Raw genomic sequence first — 17,856 nt, 5'->3', positions numbered from 1 at the left:
CTTTAGTTACTAAGAAATGATAATTTCCATACTTGGGTGTTTGAGGTATGAAAACACCCTTATATCATGGTGTATACCCCATAAACCGTTTATCTTTCTAGAACTTGGATATGAACCTTTTGTTTTGGTAGGAATGATAGTAAAAATGTACAAGTTTAAACCAAATCCAACTGTTAGTTTAGGAGAAAAAAACTTTTCACGAAAATCAGCATTGTTCTATTAAAATACATGTAAAAATTGAAACTTTGACAATTGTTTGTAAAAAGAACTGTCCATTTTTCTTACTTTTTTCCTTCGAATTATTGCTTTGCAGGTTCGAAAATACAAAAAAAAGTTTTTTTAGAATTTTTCACCGGTGGCCATTTTACTGTACAATTGGTGCGGGGTCCTTTAGCTTTCTCAACTGCTTGTTTCGCAATATAATTTTTGTATACGTAAACAACCATTTTTTCTCATTTTGTTTAATAAAATCTTTTGGTTCCATTCTATTAGTCTGATGTTTAATATCGTTATAAGATAAAATTAAATCTTTCACAATATTTATCCACTTATAATTACCATGCATTACATTACATTACAATTAAATTGCTCGCAAATTGATGCTTAAAATCACTAAATGTCTAGTACAAATATATCTTATATCGCTTAATAAGATTTTTAAAATGCGTGTTGTTAAACTCTTTACCTCTATCAAAATGTAAATTTTGTGGTGCGCGTCCTTTGTCAAGTATAGATTCTATGGTTGCAGCTACACCTTCACCCTTCTAGTATTTAGTAGCAATAGCTCAAGAAAATTTTGAAAATACGTCAATTACAGTTAACCCTTAACTGGCACTGTGGGTAAATAATACCCCAACAGATTTTTGAGCTCGAATGAACCGTACTAAATTCGAGAAAATGGAGCACGTTTCGACTTTTACCAGTAATGGACATCACTAAATACGGATAAAGTGGTCTAGTATAGAACGTCAAACGTCAGTATAAGTTGGGCACCCGCTCAAAGTAGACAATTTAAAACTATGGGGTATTTAATCCCCGTTGTCCTGTCAGAGTATGTTCAGCTTGATAATTTAGAAATGAGCTTTGAATTGCGATGCGCCAGTTCTTGAGTTGAATCAACATCAACTTTCAAAATATGTAAACTTTTATTTGTGCACGGAAAGAAATTACTCACCGGAACTGGCGGAGACTCAAGTCTTATTTTGACATAACCTTATTGTTATTGACAAAACCTAAGCGTTTTTTCTAGCAAGCGTGCATAAAAAAATGAAAGAGAATAACATATTAACCCTTAAACTGCCAAAACGCCACGACCGGTACACTGCTCTTCGAAGGCCAATAACTAAGACTGGTCGACACTACAAAAAATTGAGATACATATATTTTTATTGCTTAAGATCTCCTCTTTCCGATGGTACCAATGAAATTCCTCAAAAAATTTATTTATTATTCCAAAGCATCATGTAAGTGTAAAATGATTCACGAATATCTATCGTCTGTCTGCGGCAAAAAAGGTTTACGTTGCCCAACTATCACGAACGTGGAGGTCGACGAATATCGATAGTCTCTTTTTTTTAGTGATTTTATATTTTTTTATTTTTTTCATTTAGATTTTTTTTTTAATTTCAGACATCAATCAATTGAAATCATTTTGATCCTGCTGTTTCAGAATGTGATTTTGAGAAACAATGTAAGCAGCAATACATGCCGTTGTCAATACAAAATCTAGTAGTACTTCAAACCCGAACTTTTGAAAAAATCACTCACACGTCGGGACAGCGGCCTTGTCACTCAGGGGCAACAGCTCGCCCACGCTGTAAAAAAAAGGTTGTGGAATTTTAGTACACTAAACGTATGTAAAAAGTGGACTCACACGCAGCGGCGTGTAATTAGTATAGAAATGTCTAAAATTGAACAAAAGTGTAAAATTCTCAACTGAACTGAAATTTAATATGTGACGTAAAATAGAACAATAAAAATTAAAAAATTTCTCCAAAATATCAACCTAACTTCAAATACTTAAATCATTAAGATCATATTAAGAATATATTTATAATTACGCAAGCGTATATGGTCTACAATTTATAATTTAAAATCAGTCACTCGCATTTATGCTTTCGGCGAAAGTGAGCAATAAAGTTTGTAAACTAAAATGTACGTTCGCTCATAAACTCGCGAACAAAAGAGCGAAAAAAAGCTCTATCGCGAAAATTACACAAATGTGAAATATTATACGTCGAATCTAAAATCACTATAAAGTGGAGAAATTTTCGTTAGAAAATATAAATGTATGCGCAGTCAGTAATTTTACCAGTCTGAAGAAGTTTACTATGTACAGCGTGAGTCCTTTTTTTGCACACTCTGAACGTAGTGATTTTCAACACATCGTATGAATTCATGCAGTCATAGAATTAAATCTGTAAGAGACGTCATTCAACACAACATGTGGAAATTTGCTTTCTAACCTGTAATTTTAATGCATCAAAAGTGACATTATATATGTGTAAATTTACAATTTGAAGTGAAACTTTAAAACATATTTTTTGCAGTGCAAAACGATAAAACAGTTGACCCACCGAGGGGTCATGCAACGTCCCCTCATTCAGCGCAACAGCAGGACTTCACGGGAGAGCGGTTTATCGAAATTTCTTTCCATGTGGAAGTTTCTAGAGATTCAATCATCATGTTATTGTTAAGGGCATGCGATACTTAGGAGATTATAGATTTTACCAGCTTTAGGTTCCCCGGCTTTTTTCCTAGAATAATAAATATTTTGTTCAAATAATTAGGAAATGAGAGCGACCATGCTAACGGACGTCCAAGCACCCTTTTTGTGGTTTAATTTTTGCTAAATTTCATTAATTTGTGTGGCGCTTAGAAATTAGTATCGAGTTTATCAGTTTTAGATTCCCCCGGCTTTTTTCCTAGGATAATAAATGTTTCGTCTTCAAATGCTGGGGAATGATAGCGAACATGCTAACGGACGTCCCCACACACTTTTTTTTGTGGGCTGATTCAACAAAATGTTTGATTTTTCTACATTTTATTTGTGTGTATTTTGAGATTATGTATGTTACAATTATCTCCCGTAATTATTCTTGAATGCTACCGACAAAATCGGTACGACAGAGACCTACATCATCGGAATGACGAAAGCTGAAAATGCTGAGTCCGGGGACGTCCGTTATGGTATTTTTTAGGATCTCCGAATTCAGTTTTAGAAACTTTTCGTTTTTTGGGGAAGGAAAAAGGCGGGGGCACTGTACCCGATTCACCAGACGACGAAGTATCACATGCCCTTCACAACTACAGTTCGCAAGTAAGCTATATCATGCAGCCTGAATCTCTTGCTGTAACACGTGTTGCATCATGTTTAAATTTACTACAACATTTAAATCGGTCTCTGATTCGTTGGTGATCGCCCGCAATTTTGAATGCTAAAAAATAACATTTTTATTGTTTATTATGAATGATGTCATTTTAACTTATATAAATAAAACTATATAATTTCCAGACGATATAGTCATGTGTATATGGAAATTTCCACAGTCGATGCATTGTTGCTTCTCTTGGTCATCAAAGAAGAGTATCATGAGGTTAAAATAACTTTTAAGTAATTTCCACTCTTCAAGATTTAGGGTTATACTTGCATGAGGATGACTGGCCTGAAGTTTCACTACTGAGGCGAGCTTTCCGTCTTTTTTAAATTCAGCACCAACAATAATTTGTTTTGTGAATGATGAATTCAGGTTTTATGTGGTCGCATGTAGCATTTGATTTCCTGGTGTATAAGGCATGGTGAATATCACACCGAAGCTTGTCACTGACTGAGCGACATTTGAAAAACTACACACACTTATACATTTGTCTCCACAAATTCAATGGAGTTGAAACGTCCACCCAAATATACCATTTCAAGGTGCTGATTTTTACAGGCTTTATTCATTTGCATACACAGATTTGTATCCTCTTTAAGCAGTTCTGCCATTCTTTGAGGTATGAAAACGGTGAATTTGTTTTCTATGATTACAAACGTTCTCGTTCCATATTTTGTTTTAGCCTCCTTAATGTCCGTTATTTCATATCCCTTGTTAACTTTTAGGTCTGTCAGCTTCTTTGTGGGTAGAAAATCTTCACTGCGAGCGGTTTTGTTTAATTTTTGGAAATCCATTCTTTTTTCTTCTCCTTCACAGCTTGTTGTCTTCAAGATTCACACTTTTAAATTTCCTTGTTAGAGTTTGTATATCGGTTCGCCCTTGAATGCCTTGCTTTAGTTCTTGAATGTTCTTTAGGAATACGTTTAAACGACTTTTTAACTCTTGTGGCTTTTCTTCTTCACAATCTGGCATCTGACAAAAAACTGAAGAAAGAGAAGAACTGACTTCCTCTTATAGACGCTTACCCCCTCCATCAAATTTCTGTAGCCTTTTCGTAGTATTTCACCATATCATGCAATAAATAACATGACAGTGAAAAAATAATACGTATTTAAACGTTTGCTCAATTCAGTTCACATAGATGAGGATTCCAGGAATCGACGATGACGTCATCAGAATGAAATTTTGCTTACCGAGAATTGTTTAACATCATATAAAATACGACGCCCATGTTGGCAAATATCAAAGGAGAACGTTTAATTAATTAAGTTCACATTGATAAAGATTCCAGAAATCGACGATGACGTAATGAGAATGGAATTTTTTTACCGAGCATTGTTATAATAGCACGAGGGTGGTTGCAGATCTTGGAAATTTTCAATGATGCACCATTGCGATAAACATTTAATACATAAATTATATTATTTTGGGGTGAAAAACTTCAATTCCGGGAATAGCAGGTATTAAACAGCCTAATATTCCGATATCGTATATCATATCATCTCCTATTCCATATTTTTGAGGCTGAAAAGTTCCATTCTCATGATTTTTAAGTATTGATTTCCAATATCTATAGTGTGAAAATGTCAAAACTGTGATTCGTTAGTCAGCACGAGAAGCGAAACCAATTTTACAGCCTTCTGCGCTCTAGCCGCAATAATGCTATTCGTACGGAAAAAAGTGGTCCAGATCCGTCCTTACCTATCTACTCTTAGAAATTTTTAATGACGCACCATTGCGTGGATAGTTCAATACTGTGATTCTTAAGTCAGCACAAGGAGCGAAACCAATCTTACATCCTTCCGCGCTTTAGCTACAAATTCTGGGGTGAAAGTTCAACGGGTAGAAAATATTGAGTTTCAAGAATCGGTGACCTTGCAGAAACGTCAGAGTATATTAATCGTCCATGAAGATAGTGAAGACGTTACTGAGGTTAAATAATTATTGTACAAAGACATGTTTCCAAGCTTTTTCAGCTAGTATACTATCAGCTGAGTTTCTAGCCTCTATATTTTCTTCATTTTGTGAGTAGGCTATATCGTGCTCCTTACAAGCAGCATCAAGAGGATTGATTCCAGGATCACCTCGCGCAATTCGTTTTGCCGATTTCGTGCCTGGTCCACAGTGCTGGTATCCAGGAAGATGTAACTCTACAGGAAGATTATCAATGATTTTATTCAGCAGACCTCTACCAGGTCTTGCTTCTTTCAAAGTTCGTTTACGACTGACAACTTTTTTACCTGTGTGCACGAGCATATCTGTTTGAAAAAAAGACTAAGACTGAGTGATTGGTCTTTATAAGCCGAGTATTTATAGTTTTTCCTCGGTCGTCAAAAAGTTGGAGTTCGAGACACAACCTGTAAAATTGCCAGTTATTCATTTCGACACTCTTATGCACAAATGTGATGGAAAGAGTAAAAAGGGGCACGGAAATTTGCCTCCAAATAGTGTACGCGCTATTTTCTCTGGTCCATCAAATTGTGGAAAACCCAATGCTGCACTTGCTCTTTTAACAGATCCAAATGGATTGCGATTTGAAAATGTTTACGTTTATTCGAAATCATTCAATCAACCAAAATATAAATTTTTAGAAAGCGTTCTCGAATCTGTCAATGGTGTGAATTATTTCCCTTTTAATGAACATTCACAAGTAATTATGCCAAGTGAAGCACGATGAAATTCAATTATTTTATTTGATGATGTAGCTTGTGAAAAGCAAGATAACATAAAGGCATATTTTTCAATGGGGAGACATAGAGGTGTTAATTGCTTCTACTTATGCCAAACGTATGCACGTATAACTAAGTATCTTATACGTGATAATGTCCATTTCTTGGTATTATTTAAGCAGGGTGAAATTAATTTAAAGCATATATATAGTGACAATGTTAATACGGATATACATTTTTCAAAATGTAAGGAATTGTGCACAGCCTGCTGGAATGATAAATATGCATTTATAGTTATTGAAAAAGACCGTGAAATAAATAAATAATGGTAGATATAGAAAAGGATTTGATTGTTTTATAAATTCAGGCGATTAAACAAAAAGGTTAAATTTTTTAATATACTTGCAGTCTCTTTTTAGACTTTGCTCCAACAAAATGTCTTCACGTATTGGAAACTTGAATGAGCAGACGGATATTCTAAAATAAGTTGCTGAAGCAAGCGAAGCGATTCGTAAAAAATATAAACTAATACAAATTGGTAGGGAGACAGTTGAACAAACTTTAAGTGATACATTTAAACCTATAGTGACTCCAATTCAAAAATTAGTTAATGGATTTGAAACTGCTAAGAAAATTAATTCTACTAAAATTGAGGCTAAAAAAGAACCTGAGGATAATTTTAAAGAGAATGAAACTTTTGAAAACTTTGAAGACAGTGAGGTATCTGGGAAAAAAGATTCTGAAAAAGACATGTGTATGATTGACAGTATATGATCAGTGACGAGCATAATAAAATGGATTATATTTACTGGGATGATCCAAATGAATTAGTGGATCGCTTACGTTTGCTTTTAGCATCCCGGGCAGGTGGTAATCCTAGCCATACAAATAAAATAATGTCAATAATTGAAGAATTGCGTAAAGCAAACATCATTTATTAATCAATGTTCACGACAAATTTTATCATTCTCAAGATGAGTATTAATGTGTTCGGACGTCAGCTTAATCAGGCTGAGATAGCAAATCGTGGAAAAATATGGAAAACAAAAGGCTGTGTAATGTAGCTGAAGCTCAAGATCCAAATGATGCGGTAAATTTGTATCTGGTGCAGCATATGATTCAAGGAGAAATTAAGACCCTCTACGATGTTGTTGCCTCACTGCAAACCGAAGTAGTTAACCATAATATAATAATTACTGCTCTAAAACATTATATTGATAAAAGTTTCAAAAAATTAAAAATTGACATCCCAGCAACTTATGAAATAGTACATCGCAATTCAGAACTCATTTTTCATTTGGACATCCGAATGAACGCATGCGAAAATGGAATAAAAAAACTGCAGCTGGTGAGAAAACTCCATAAACGAGTTAGAAAACATTATAAAAGAAGATATGTTGATATCCGTGGTATTGACGAGACTTGAAAAACGGATCTTGTTGAAATGCAATCTTACGTGAGGGAAAACAGGAACTTCAAGTACATATTAACCATTATTGATACATTTTCAAAATTTGGATGGGCTGTTGCTGTAAAAACGAAAAGTGCTAAAGATGTAACTGCGACAATGGAATCTGTACTGAAACAAGGTCGTGTGCCGAAAAATTTGCAAACTGATAGAGGAATAGAATTTTATAATGCAACTTTTCGAAATCTTATGAAAACCTATAATATTAATTTATATTCATCGTTTCGTAATTTAAAAGCATCAAACTATCAGCGATTTAATCGGACATTAAAAAATAAAATGTGGATGCAATGCAGTTTACAGGGAAATTATAAATGGTTAGAAATTTTCTCAACATTAATTTCTTCTTATAATGATACGAAGCATCGAACCATTTTAGTGAAACCAAATGAAGTTATAGCTCAAAATGAAAGAAACATTTTATTGCGAATATCAAAAAACTTCAAATTAAAGAGGGATGGTATGAAACAAAAATTTAAAATAGGAGAAAAAGTTTGTGTTAGTAAGTATAAACAAGTGTTTGAAAAAGGTTTTACTCCAAATTGGACAACAGAAATTTGTACAGTACATAAAGTAAAAAATACGGACCCATTTACATATATTCTCAAAGACTATGAGGATCAGCCTATTCTTGGTGGCTTTTATGAGCAAGAACTATCTAAAGCTCAGCATTGGACAAAATTGTTAAAAAGCGTGGGAATACATTATATGTAAAATGGTTGGGATTTGATGAATCTCATTTCATTTCAAGCCTTTTTCAATTCATACAGTGTATGTAACCTCTTAATATTAATTCATGCACATTCTTAGCTCTAAATAGATGTATAATTTATTTTATTTTTCAATCAAATGAATTCATTCCCAATATTTTTAGTTTTTGTTATAACAGCTTAGATAAATGCTTACTATTAAATATAATCATCTCTGCAAATGTCTGAAAATCTATAGAATCTGTAAAAACATATTTTTTACAGCACTTTCTTTTTAATTTTTCATAATTTTTTTTCCAGGAATGATTCAATTGTTTTTTCACTAAGAACTCCGCTTTTACACCAAAAATATTCTGTGACAGCTTCAATTATAAAGTCCTTTGCTCATTGAAACTGCTTCACTGACAACTCATTGAATCGTTAATCGATACACAGACTGAAAATTTATTCGCAGATTTAATCAATCTTTCAGTCAATCCAGCATTGAAAAATGATTCAATGTTTGTAAAATAAACTTTAAATATCCTCCAATCTTTGAAGCTCAGTGAGATGCTGCATCGTGGATGATTGCATACAAAATTCAATTTTACAGCTAAAGTGTCAGCATTAATAAATGTAACTCCTACAATAACCTGTTTGGTAAATGAAGCGTTTAAGTTATATGTAGTTGCAAGCATCAGTTGATTGTGTGGTGCATATACCATTTTCTAAAGTTTATAGAAAAAAAAACTGACGCTGGATTTATTTTATTTCCTGTTCACTTTTTTACAAACTGGATGTGATTATAATTTCCGCCAAACTTCATGGACAACTGATTCTCTTCACACATTTCCTTCATTTCTTGGAGATTTTCATCCTTTTCAAACACTTTCATCATTCTTTTTGGTAAAAATACGGTAAACTCATTTTGTAAGTCAAGGGTGATTCTAAATCCATATTTCGTATTCAGTTTCCTCAGACTTGTAATATCATATGACTAATTTTTCTCCAGATCATTCAGCTTCTTCACTGGTAGAAGATCTTCTCCACTACCAAGTCTGTTTAAATTTTCAAAATTCATTTTTTTCAACTAAACTCAAATAGTTCAAATTTCTTATAAGATCTCGAACAATCACTCTCTCTCTCTTTAGTATTTTGCGATCTTGCTTCAATTAATTTTTTAACTTCTTGAATGTCATGTAAATGAGTATTTATTCGACATTTGAACACTTTTAGTTCTTCACGATTTAACATAACACACTAAGGTGGAAACTGGACTGAGAAAAAATTAGTTGCAGATCTCCTTATATGCTACACCACTCCTTTTCTTGAGGATGCTCAACGTATGACGTATTTGTAAAAATCTTCATGAAAAAATGTGAGATTATCTACATAGAAACCGTTTGGCGCCATACATGAAAGAAAGAGTCACATTAATTATATCAAAGAAATGGGCGAAACTGAGTGACGCATAGTTATGGAATGTCTAAGCAATCCTGTTGTTTATAAAAACAAAAACCATCAAAACGTATTTCTTACGTTTCCTCCAAAAAATTCTACAAAAAAATATAATGTAAGCATGCTGTAGGTAAAAATCAAATAGATAAATTCCAATTAATTTATTATTACAAACTGTCAGAGGTACGATTGCAGTGGAGTGATGCATATTTATGGAATTTCTAAACAATCCATTAGTTTTTATAAAAAAACAAAGTCTACCAATCGTATCTCTGACGTTTTCTTCATTACTATCGGCATAAAGATTTAATTTCTACGCGGTCGGTAATGTCAATAAGGGAATCTATTAGCCAGACCAATCTTAGCCTATCTACTGAGTAACTCGCCGCGCAAGCAGGAAATTCATTGAAATTCATTTCTTATACATCAACTCCTACAAGTCTTCCTTTTGAATTTTAATTTATCTCACGTCTTTTGGCGTAATGTTGGAATTTTCGATTTTTACCTACACATCATAATGGGAAAGTTTAGTGTTATGTCTGTCTGGCTGTCGTTGTTGTTTTCGTTTTCATCTACATACCGGCTAACTTTTGAAAGACTGATCTAATTGGATTGAGGGGCTCTCCATAGTACTAGAAAAACTCGAACAATTTATACTTACGACTTTTTACGATAAAAAAAATTGTCAGTTATAACATTTTTTAAATTCAAAAAGAAAACGAAAATGCACATTTCAAACCAAAAAACGCACGATATGAAAAAAAGTCAGATGTTTCAAGATTTGGAAATAAAATTTCAAAGGTTTCTAAGGATGTTTTACCTATTTAAAATGAAAATAATTTTACTTCTAATTTACGAAATGTTCAGTTAAAAAAAAATTAATTTTTGAATTTTTAATGTTTCCAGCTTAAAATTGGTTAAAATAATAAAATTTTAAAGTTCACTGATTGATTCTTTAATTTAAAACCGTTCAAAGGATATCGCGGATTTATATTTTTGGAACTAAATTTAAATCTTTGAACTCTATAATTTATACAAATTACAATTTGTAAATTTTCCATTTTATCTGTATTTTATTTAAACTTATTTAATTTAAAAGTATTGGTACCTTCCATTTTATACGCTTAAATTATTGAGAATTCGATTACAAATTTTTTTAATTTTAAAACTTATAAACTTCAACTGAAAAAGTTTCAATATTCAAGAATTCCAGTGCTTTCCAGTGCTTTAATTTATAGTTTATTTCAAACAAAATTTGTATTTAAACTCGTTCTCTACGGCTAAACATTTTTCCATTATGACAAAGATGTTTTAAATATGTTTTTCATCGGCACTTACACTACTGAAAAAACTTGTTCTATGACAAGGTAAATTAACAATACTTCTAACTTTTAAAAAGTGTATAGACTACCATATTGAAGATTTTGAAAGATTAGGGATTACTTTAAATATCTATTTCATTCATTTGAACGTTCGGAACTTCAGGTAAATCACTAATTCAGAATCGCCGTTTTAATTGAAGAAAAAAATTCTCGGTTATTTCCTGGTTTAACCAAATTTTGCTCTATTATTGAAATTTATATTTGAATTCTCGAAGCTAACGAGGGACTACTCACTTGGAATTCAAGAATGAAATCATGGAATTAAAGAGTGAACTCAGTAAGTTCAAAACTGAACTCTATTGCACTCACTGAGCAGGCAGGAAAGGAAAGCAGTAGTGATCAGGTGAAATCACTAAACTCACCACGTCGTCTGATTTCACTCAGAAACTAATTCAAAATAAAATTTTGTTAAGTTGCAAAAATTGTAGAGTTGAATAAACCAAAAAAATAAAATTCTACGCTATCATTTTCTTTGCTCTGAATTTTTTAAACCTAAAAGGATGTTTTGTGGTTAATTTTACATGCAATAGATTATTGAATATTTTAGTATCGCCCGTTTTTACATTGTACATATGATTTATAGAAATGCTGGGTGATACTTTTTGCAGTATAACAATTTATTAACATCATGCACAAGTTAGAAATGTACGTTACAGAAATGAAATATAATTTAAAAATCGGAATCCTATTTCGTATCAATAAATTCAGATATGTTCTACAAAAACTAAATATTATATAGATTTAATACAATATTCGAAATTGAATTTGAGCCTACTACGTTGATATGTTTAAGTTTAAAAATTTACTTTAAGTCTCTAAGTTTTAAGACTTTAAGCCGAGGTTTCGGTTGGCGTTTACAGTTTTCACCGTCCAACTACCTACGTATCATTAAGACAGGTAATATTTTGAGGCAGGATATTTTTTAATACAGCAGTCAGATGTATTTTACTGTAGGAATGCTGTAAAAAAGAGAAAGTTTTACAGGTGAGTGATTATGAGAAATGTCGAGGGCATGTGACACAACTAAATACCTATATTACCGACCTCACTTTTTCGGTTCACTGAATGTTTTTTTGAACCTAAGAACTTTTTTTGTAAATAAAATATCGAGCTGAAACTTTGGGAAATGTATTGGAGTACAATAAAGTACGTTTAGGTACTGCATTTTGGTAGGAACTTCACTGAAAATTATTTCATCTTTTTTCAGAACCTCAACATTTTTTGAACGTTCGAACTTTTTTTATACATAAAATATCGGTCTCAAACTTTGAGACATGCAAGAGCCGAAATAAAACTACGTTTAAGTACAAAGCGTACTAATAATAGATGTAAAAAAATATATTTCAACAATCAATTCCAACGGCATCAGCCGGTAACGTTGTACACGAAAATACGAACTCTCTAGAGCCTCGTCTCGTGGCCGCCAGGTTTCGGTACACTGGAACCGGTACACTGTTCTTCGAAGGTCAATAACTAAGACTGTTCGACACTACAAAAAAATGAGATACATATATTTTCTTTCCTGTGTAAACTTTGAGAATCCATGGTTCAAAGATCGAATTTTCGTTTTACTATTTTCAAAATGACGTCTTAATGACAAAATTTATGTGAAAACATTCATCAACTTTTTTACAAGAAACGATAATTCAAAAGTAAAATTCAAAATTTTGCTCAAAACGCTTCGGAAAAATTCAGGCGTATTCCTTGGCTAATTACAACTTTTTAATCATGAGAATTTTTCCGAAAAGTGCATGGTTTTTCAATACAAAATTCCCAATGATTCCGTAATCTTTATTTCACTCTGACTTCAAACCACATCACCACCGCATTTTCATTCCGAGAATTTTCGAGTACATCCCACAAAAAAAATGCTTAAGCGTAAAACCCCAAAAATTTCAACAAACTCCGAAGCGGAATAGCATTCCGATGAAAATGATAAACGTATCATCATACCTAATCCAGATTACTCTGGCTCGTAAACCACATTTATTCAGGTGAATGAGTAAATCTGGGCTGGTTAAAAAATGATCAACATTAACTAAATTATTACCATGAAAAAACGTGATCTGGTTCCAATTGTTTTTGAGATGCTGTGTATGAAAAATAGATCTATATAATACATTCGGCCCGAAAAATTCCGATCCCGAATTCTCGTCATCTGACGAATCATCTCCATCAGAGCCAGAGTAATCTGGATTAGGTATGATGATACGTTCATCATTTTCATCGGAATCCCATTCAGATTCAGAGTTTGTTGAAATTTTTGGGGCTTTACGCTTAGGCATTTTTTTGTTGGATGTACTCGAAAATTCTCGGATTGAAAATGCGGCGGCGGTGTGGTTTGAAGTCAAAGCAAAACAAAGATTACGGAATCATTGGGACTTCTTTATTGAAAAACTATGCACTTTTCGGAAAAATTCTCGTGGGTAAAAGGTTGTTTTAATTAGCCAAGGAATACGCCTGAATTTTTCCGAAGTGTTTTGGGCAAATTTTGAATTTTGCCAAAATTGTTTATATGCAAAGTTCAAGTTTTTGTTCAAAACGCTTCGGAAAAATTCAGGCGTATTCCTTGGCTAATTACAAGAACTTTTTACTCTTGAAAATTTTTTCGAAAAGAGTATCGTTTATTGTAAAAAAATTCATGAACTTTTTCACCAAAATTTTGCCATTAAGACGCCATTTTGAAAATAACTAAACGAAAAATGGATCTTTGAAACATGGGTTCTAAAAGTTTAGACATTTATTCCACCGGTTAGTGGGGTCCCAGAATAATTACAGACTTAAAAAATTTTGAACAATGGATCACAAAAAAATAGACACGAAAAATCACGTTTTTGTTTGTTTAAACTGCATTTTGGAATAATAAATACATTTTTTGATGAATTTCATTGGTACCGTCGGAAAGAGGAGATCTTAAGCAAAGATAATATATGTATCTCAATTTTTTTTAGTGTCGAATAGTCTTAGTTATTGGCCTTCGAAGAGCAGTGTACCGATCGTGGCGTTTTGGTAGTTTAAGGGTGATCATTTTAAAGGTAGGAATGTTGTACGTCAATGAGCCAAAAAGTAATATTCCAAAAAATTGGAGATAGTTGAACTATCTGTAACAATTTGCTACAGGGAAAGGGCTCGAAGGCCACAGTGAGGCTCAGAGGCACAAATTGGGTATAGGTCGAGCTGAGAAAAACCGAGGACGATCCACTGAAAAACAGCATCACACTGGGCTCTCGCACTTGCTTTCCTATCTAAAAAACGGACTTCAAATATCGCACTTTGCACGAAGACAACAAGAATCACATAATTCCTTCAAATTTGAAATTGTTACAGATAGTTCGACTAACTATCTCCAATTTAAATCACTTCATTATCTTCATCAGAATTGACGATAGTTCGGTCGCATATTTATTTACAAAAAAGGAACAATTATTTATATTTTGAAAATTTTTCGGCGGCAATCTATTCAGAAATGTCTTAAGTACCACCATGCATTTTTGAGATGTTTGCCTATTATTTTTCAATAAAAGACCTTGCTTCAAAGTTCACATTCTTTAAAAGCTATCAAAATTTCCCGACTTTCTTGGAACAATTTGTTGCAAGATCACTTTTCGGCTCATTAACGTACAAAATTTGCACCTTTAAAATGATAACTTTTTCAGTAAGCTACCATTTTTTCTTCACTTACTTGACTTTTCAAAATTGTGAGTTTTTAACCAATTTTATAATATGGACGAGTTGATGTGAGGTGGGTTCCACATGCACTAGTCTCTAGAGGGATGAAACTTTTTGGTGGTACTTTCAGCAGTAAATGCAGCGAGAATCATTAAAAATACTTTGACTTTTCAAAATGGTGTTTTTTAACGAATTTTATACTATGGAGGGGTTGATTTGAGGTGGGTTCCACATACACTAGAGGGATGACACTTTTTAGAGGTAATTTCGACATTAAATGCAGCAATAATCACTGAAAAAATGTTGACTTTTAAAAATCTTGTATTTTTAACGAATTTTATTATATTTAGGGGTTGATTTGGTGTGGGTTCCACATGCACTAGGGGGCTGAAACTTCAAGATGCAGCTTTTGACACATAATACTGCCATATACAATGAAAATATTTGACTTTTCAACTATTTCATTTTTCGTTTTTTGTAAACGTTGGAAACTTCATACTCATACATTTTGACAGTTGGCGACATCCACCATAAATTCAAACATTCATAACTTTGGTTAACAATTCTTTTATTGAATAGGTAAAAATCTGTGTCGTTTCTTCTTGCTAAAAAAAATAGTGAAAAGAGGTAAAGAGGCGTCAACTTGTGATTACTGATGTTTAATTCTAAGGTTTTCCAGTATTTTATTTTAAGGTCCCAAATAGAGAAAAAATCAAAATCTCCGAAATCCTACAGAAGGAAAAAATTTGTTACGGAGAAGTGAAATAATAACAGGTTTCTTTGGTTCAAGCTGAAGAAATGTCATGTTCGACATGCCCATTTTTGCCCAAAATGCGTGTATATGACTCGATCAAAAACGTTTATTTTTCACATTTGCAAAATGTTCTAAATTGAGAAATTTTTTTCTTGAAATTTACAATTTTTCATTATTGTTTTCCTGCAGTTTTAACTATTCGATTAATTTCATGTGCCTGAAGTTCTGAACGTTCAAATAAATTAAATATGTTTTCCCAATTGTATATTTCATCTAGAAATATTGCTTCCACTATAAATGAAAATATGCATTATAAGCGTCTCTTATAATGGAATTATTTTCAGCATATTGAATCGCTATTTTGTTAGTTAAAAAATTATTTAATACAAAATCTTGTTCATTTGAAGGTTTAGAACTTCAACCACATATTAATTTTAGCATTTTTACTCCGCCATTATACGTGTACTTTCCAGTTTTCTTTTCGTTTTGTATTAATTAAAACGCGCTAGTTGAACATTAGTTGTTGTAAATCGAGTTATAAATGATGTTTATAAACATTGAAATTAAGCTTTATTGCAAAATTTAAAACGTTATTTGTTAAGTTATTTAAACGTTTGTTTATACTACTATTAACAAATAAACAACTTCTACCTCAAAATTCTAAAATGGCGGGAAAATATATTATTATTAATTTTGGCTCAGTGTTTGACTTCTCATGCAAATTAATGCCAAGAAAAACATTTACCTATTTTAGGAATTCTTATTAGTACTTTAGTTTAATTCAGCTGAATAAACATTTGAACCTAAAAGACCTGTTTTAGATTAAACAATTAAAGAAAACTTAGTATGAGATCGCCAAATAAAGAAATTTACAAATACGACAGGAATTTAATATTTTACAAGACCAGGCAAATGACTCCAAAGAGCCTTACAAAGTAAGGAAAAATATATTTTTTTAAAGTCTCAAAGACGTAAACAAACTGACCGGTGCGGTGGGAAAGTGTTCGGAAGATCGCATTCTTGGGGAAATAAAACACATCGGCAAAAACCTGCGAGCACAAAAAACAGCGCGAATTAAATAATGTCGCGAAGTTAAAAGTAGGGGAATTTAAGCGCAGTATAGACCTTCATCTCCATGGCGGCGGTTCGATTAGAGTCGAGACACGTGCATTATAAATTCTGACATGCAAATAAGTATTGCACACGAGGTGTCTCCTCAAGCACGTTTGACAGCTCAATCTGACACTTGCACTCGAGAAGTTCCCCGAATTTGGTGATGACAGCCACCGATCATAAATCTTAAAAAACGTCGCTGACTTACCAAGTGCAAAACTGTGTTGACTACCTCCCGATTAGACACCTGTCCCACCTCGATTAGTCCTATCAGCACGGCGAATTTCAAGCTGTCGTTCATCGCCATCGCCACTACCTCCTCGGGACGTTTAATGTCACTAAAGGGGGGACTTTTCACGTCCGCCATCGCGAACTCGAACTCTTCACTAACAATCCTCTATTCGCGAGAAAAAGTTCACAGTTTTCAAACACAAACCGTCTTATGAGTGAGAAGATTTTCCCGTCACATGACCATACACCACTAATTGATCTGCCATGTTAGAAAGCAATCACTGTTTTAAGCAGCCTGCCAGCTTTGACGCTACAAAATCCCCTAGTTGCGCGACAGGCATGTCGCCTGGCGGTCGACGTGCGAACTTGAAGGAGAGAACTTAGGTACTTCAGGTTGGGTGGAGAAAATGAAAGATGTCTGCACGCAGAGATGAGTTGGGAGATTGCACGAGCTAATGGAATAAGAGAATGTGAAAAACATGCGCTGATAACTGCACCCTCTTCGCGGATTAACTAAGAGTTAGTTTGAAGGCGCAAGTTCGGCGTCGGTAAATGAAGAAAGTTAGCAATTTCTGAAATGATTTACCAATTAAGTTTCTGCTCAATTAGTTACCACAAAGATATCTTTGTTGCCGATCTGAAAGTTTTTGAAGACTTCGGTGCATGGACATAGGAAACAAGGGACTAGGCATGCCATTGCGGGGGGATGCAATGAGGGGGGGAGGGCCGCCACCTTTTGATGTCCCGCGACAAACATGGCAGTGCCCACATGTTTATATTTTCATGCACAGTTTGTCGACAAAAATGTTCGTGCGAATAATCAAATGGCACATCGTAAGATGGCGGCTCTCCCCACTCATGGAATTATCCCCCTCCCGTGGATTCAACCCCGTTCACCATGTCAGAATTATTATAATTATAATAATAAAATATTATGTTAATATTAATGACAATTTGACTATCTTTTAATAGAAAGAGTTCAACTTCCCTGGCGGACCGAATGGAGCCTCTACAAAGTACCCGTAAAGACCCCATTCGGTTGCCTT

The 17,856-nt window shown here is 33.5% G+C and overlaps 1 protein-coding gene across 1 annotated transcript in view; it reads right to left on the bottom strand.

Moving 5' to 3' along the window:
* The window catches only part of LOC117172865 (neurobeachin-like), an 825,867-nt gene extending 808,782 nt beyond the window's left edge, over window positions 1–17,085 (bottom strand). Inside the window, exon 1 of the mRNA XM_033361129.1 lies at window positions 16,788–17,085. Coding sequence (XP_033217020.1) covers window positions 16,788–16,946 — 159 coding nt within the window. The 5' untranslated portion in view covers window positions 16,947–17,085. The remainder of the gene's footprint in view (window positions 1–16,787) is intronic.
* Between the last annotated feature and the right edge of the window lie 771 nt (window positions 17,086–17,856).

The sequence above is a fragment of the Belonocnema kinseyi genome, chromosome 5 (genome assembly GCF_010883055.1).
Source record: "Belonocnema kinseyi isolate 2016_QV_RU_SX_M_011 chromosome 5, B_treatae_v1, whole genome shotgun sequence".
NCBI lineage: Eukaryota > Metazoa > Arthropoda > Insecta > Hymenoptera > Cynipidae > Belonocnema > Belonocnema kinseyi.
The sequence above is the reverse complement of the archived record's forward strand: the minus strand, read 5'-3'. Positions and strand labels throughout refer to the sequence as shown.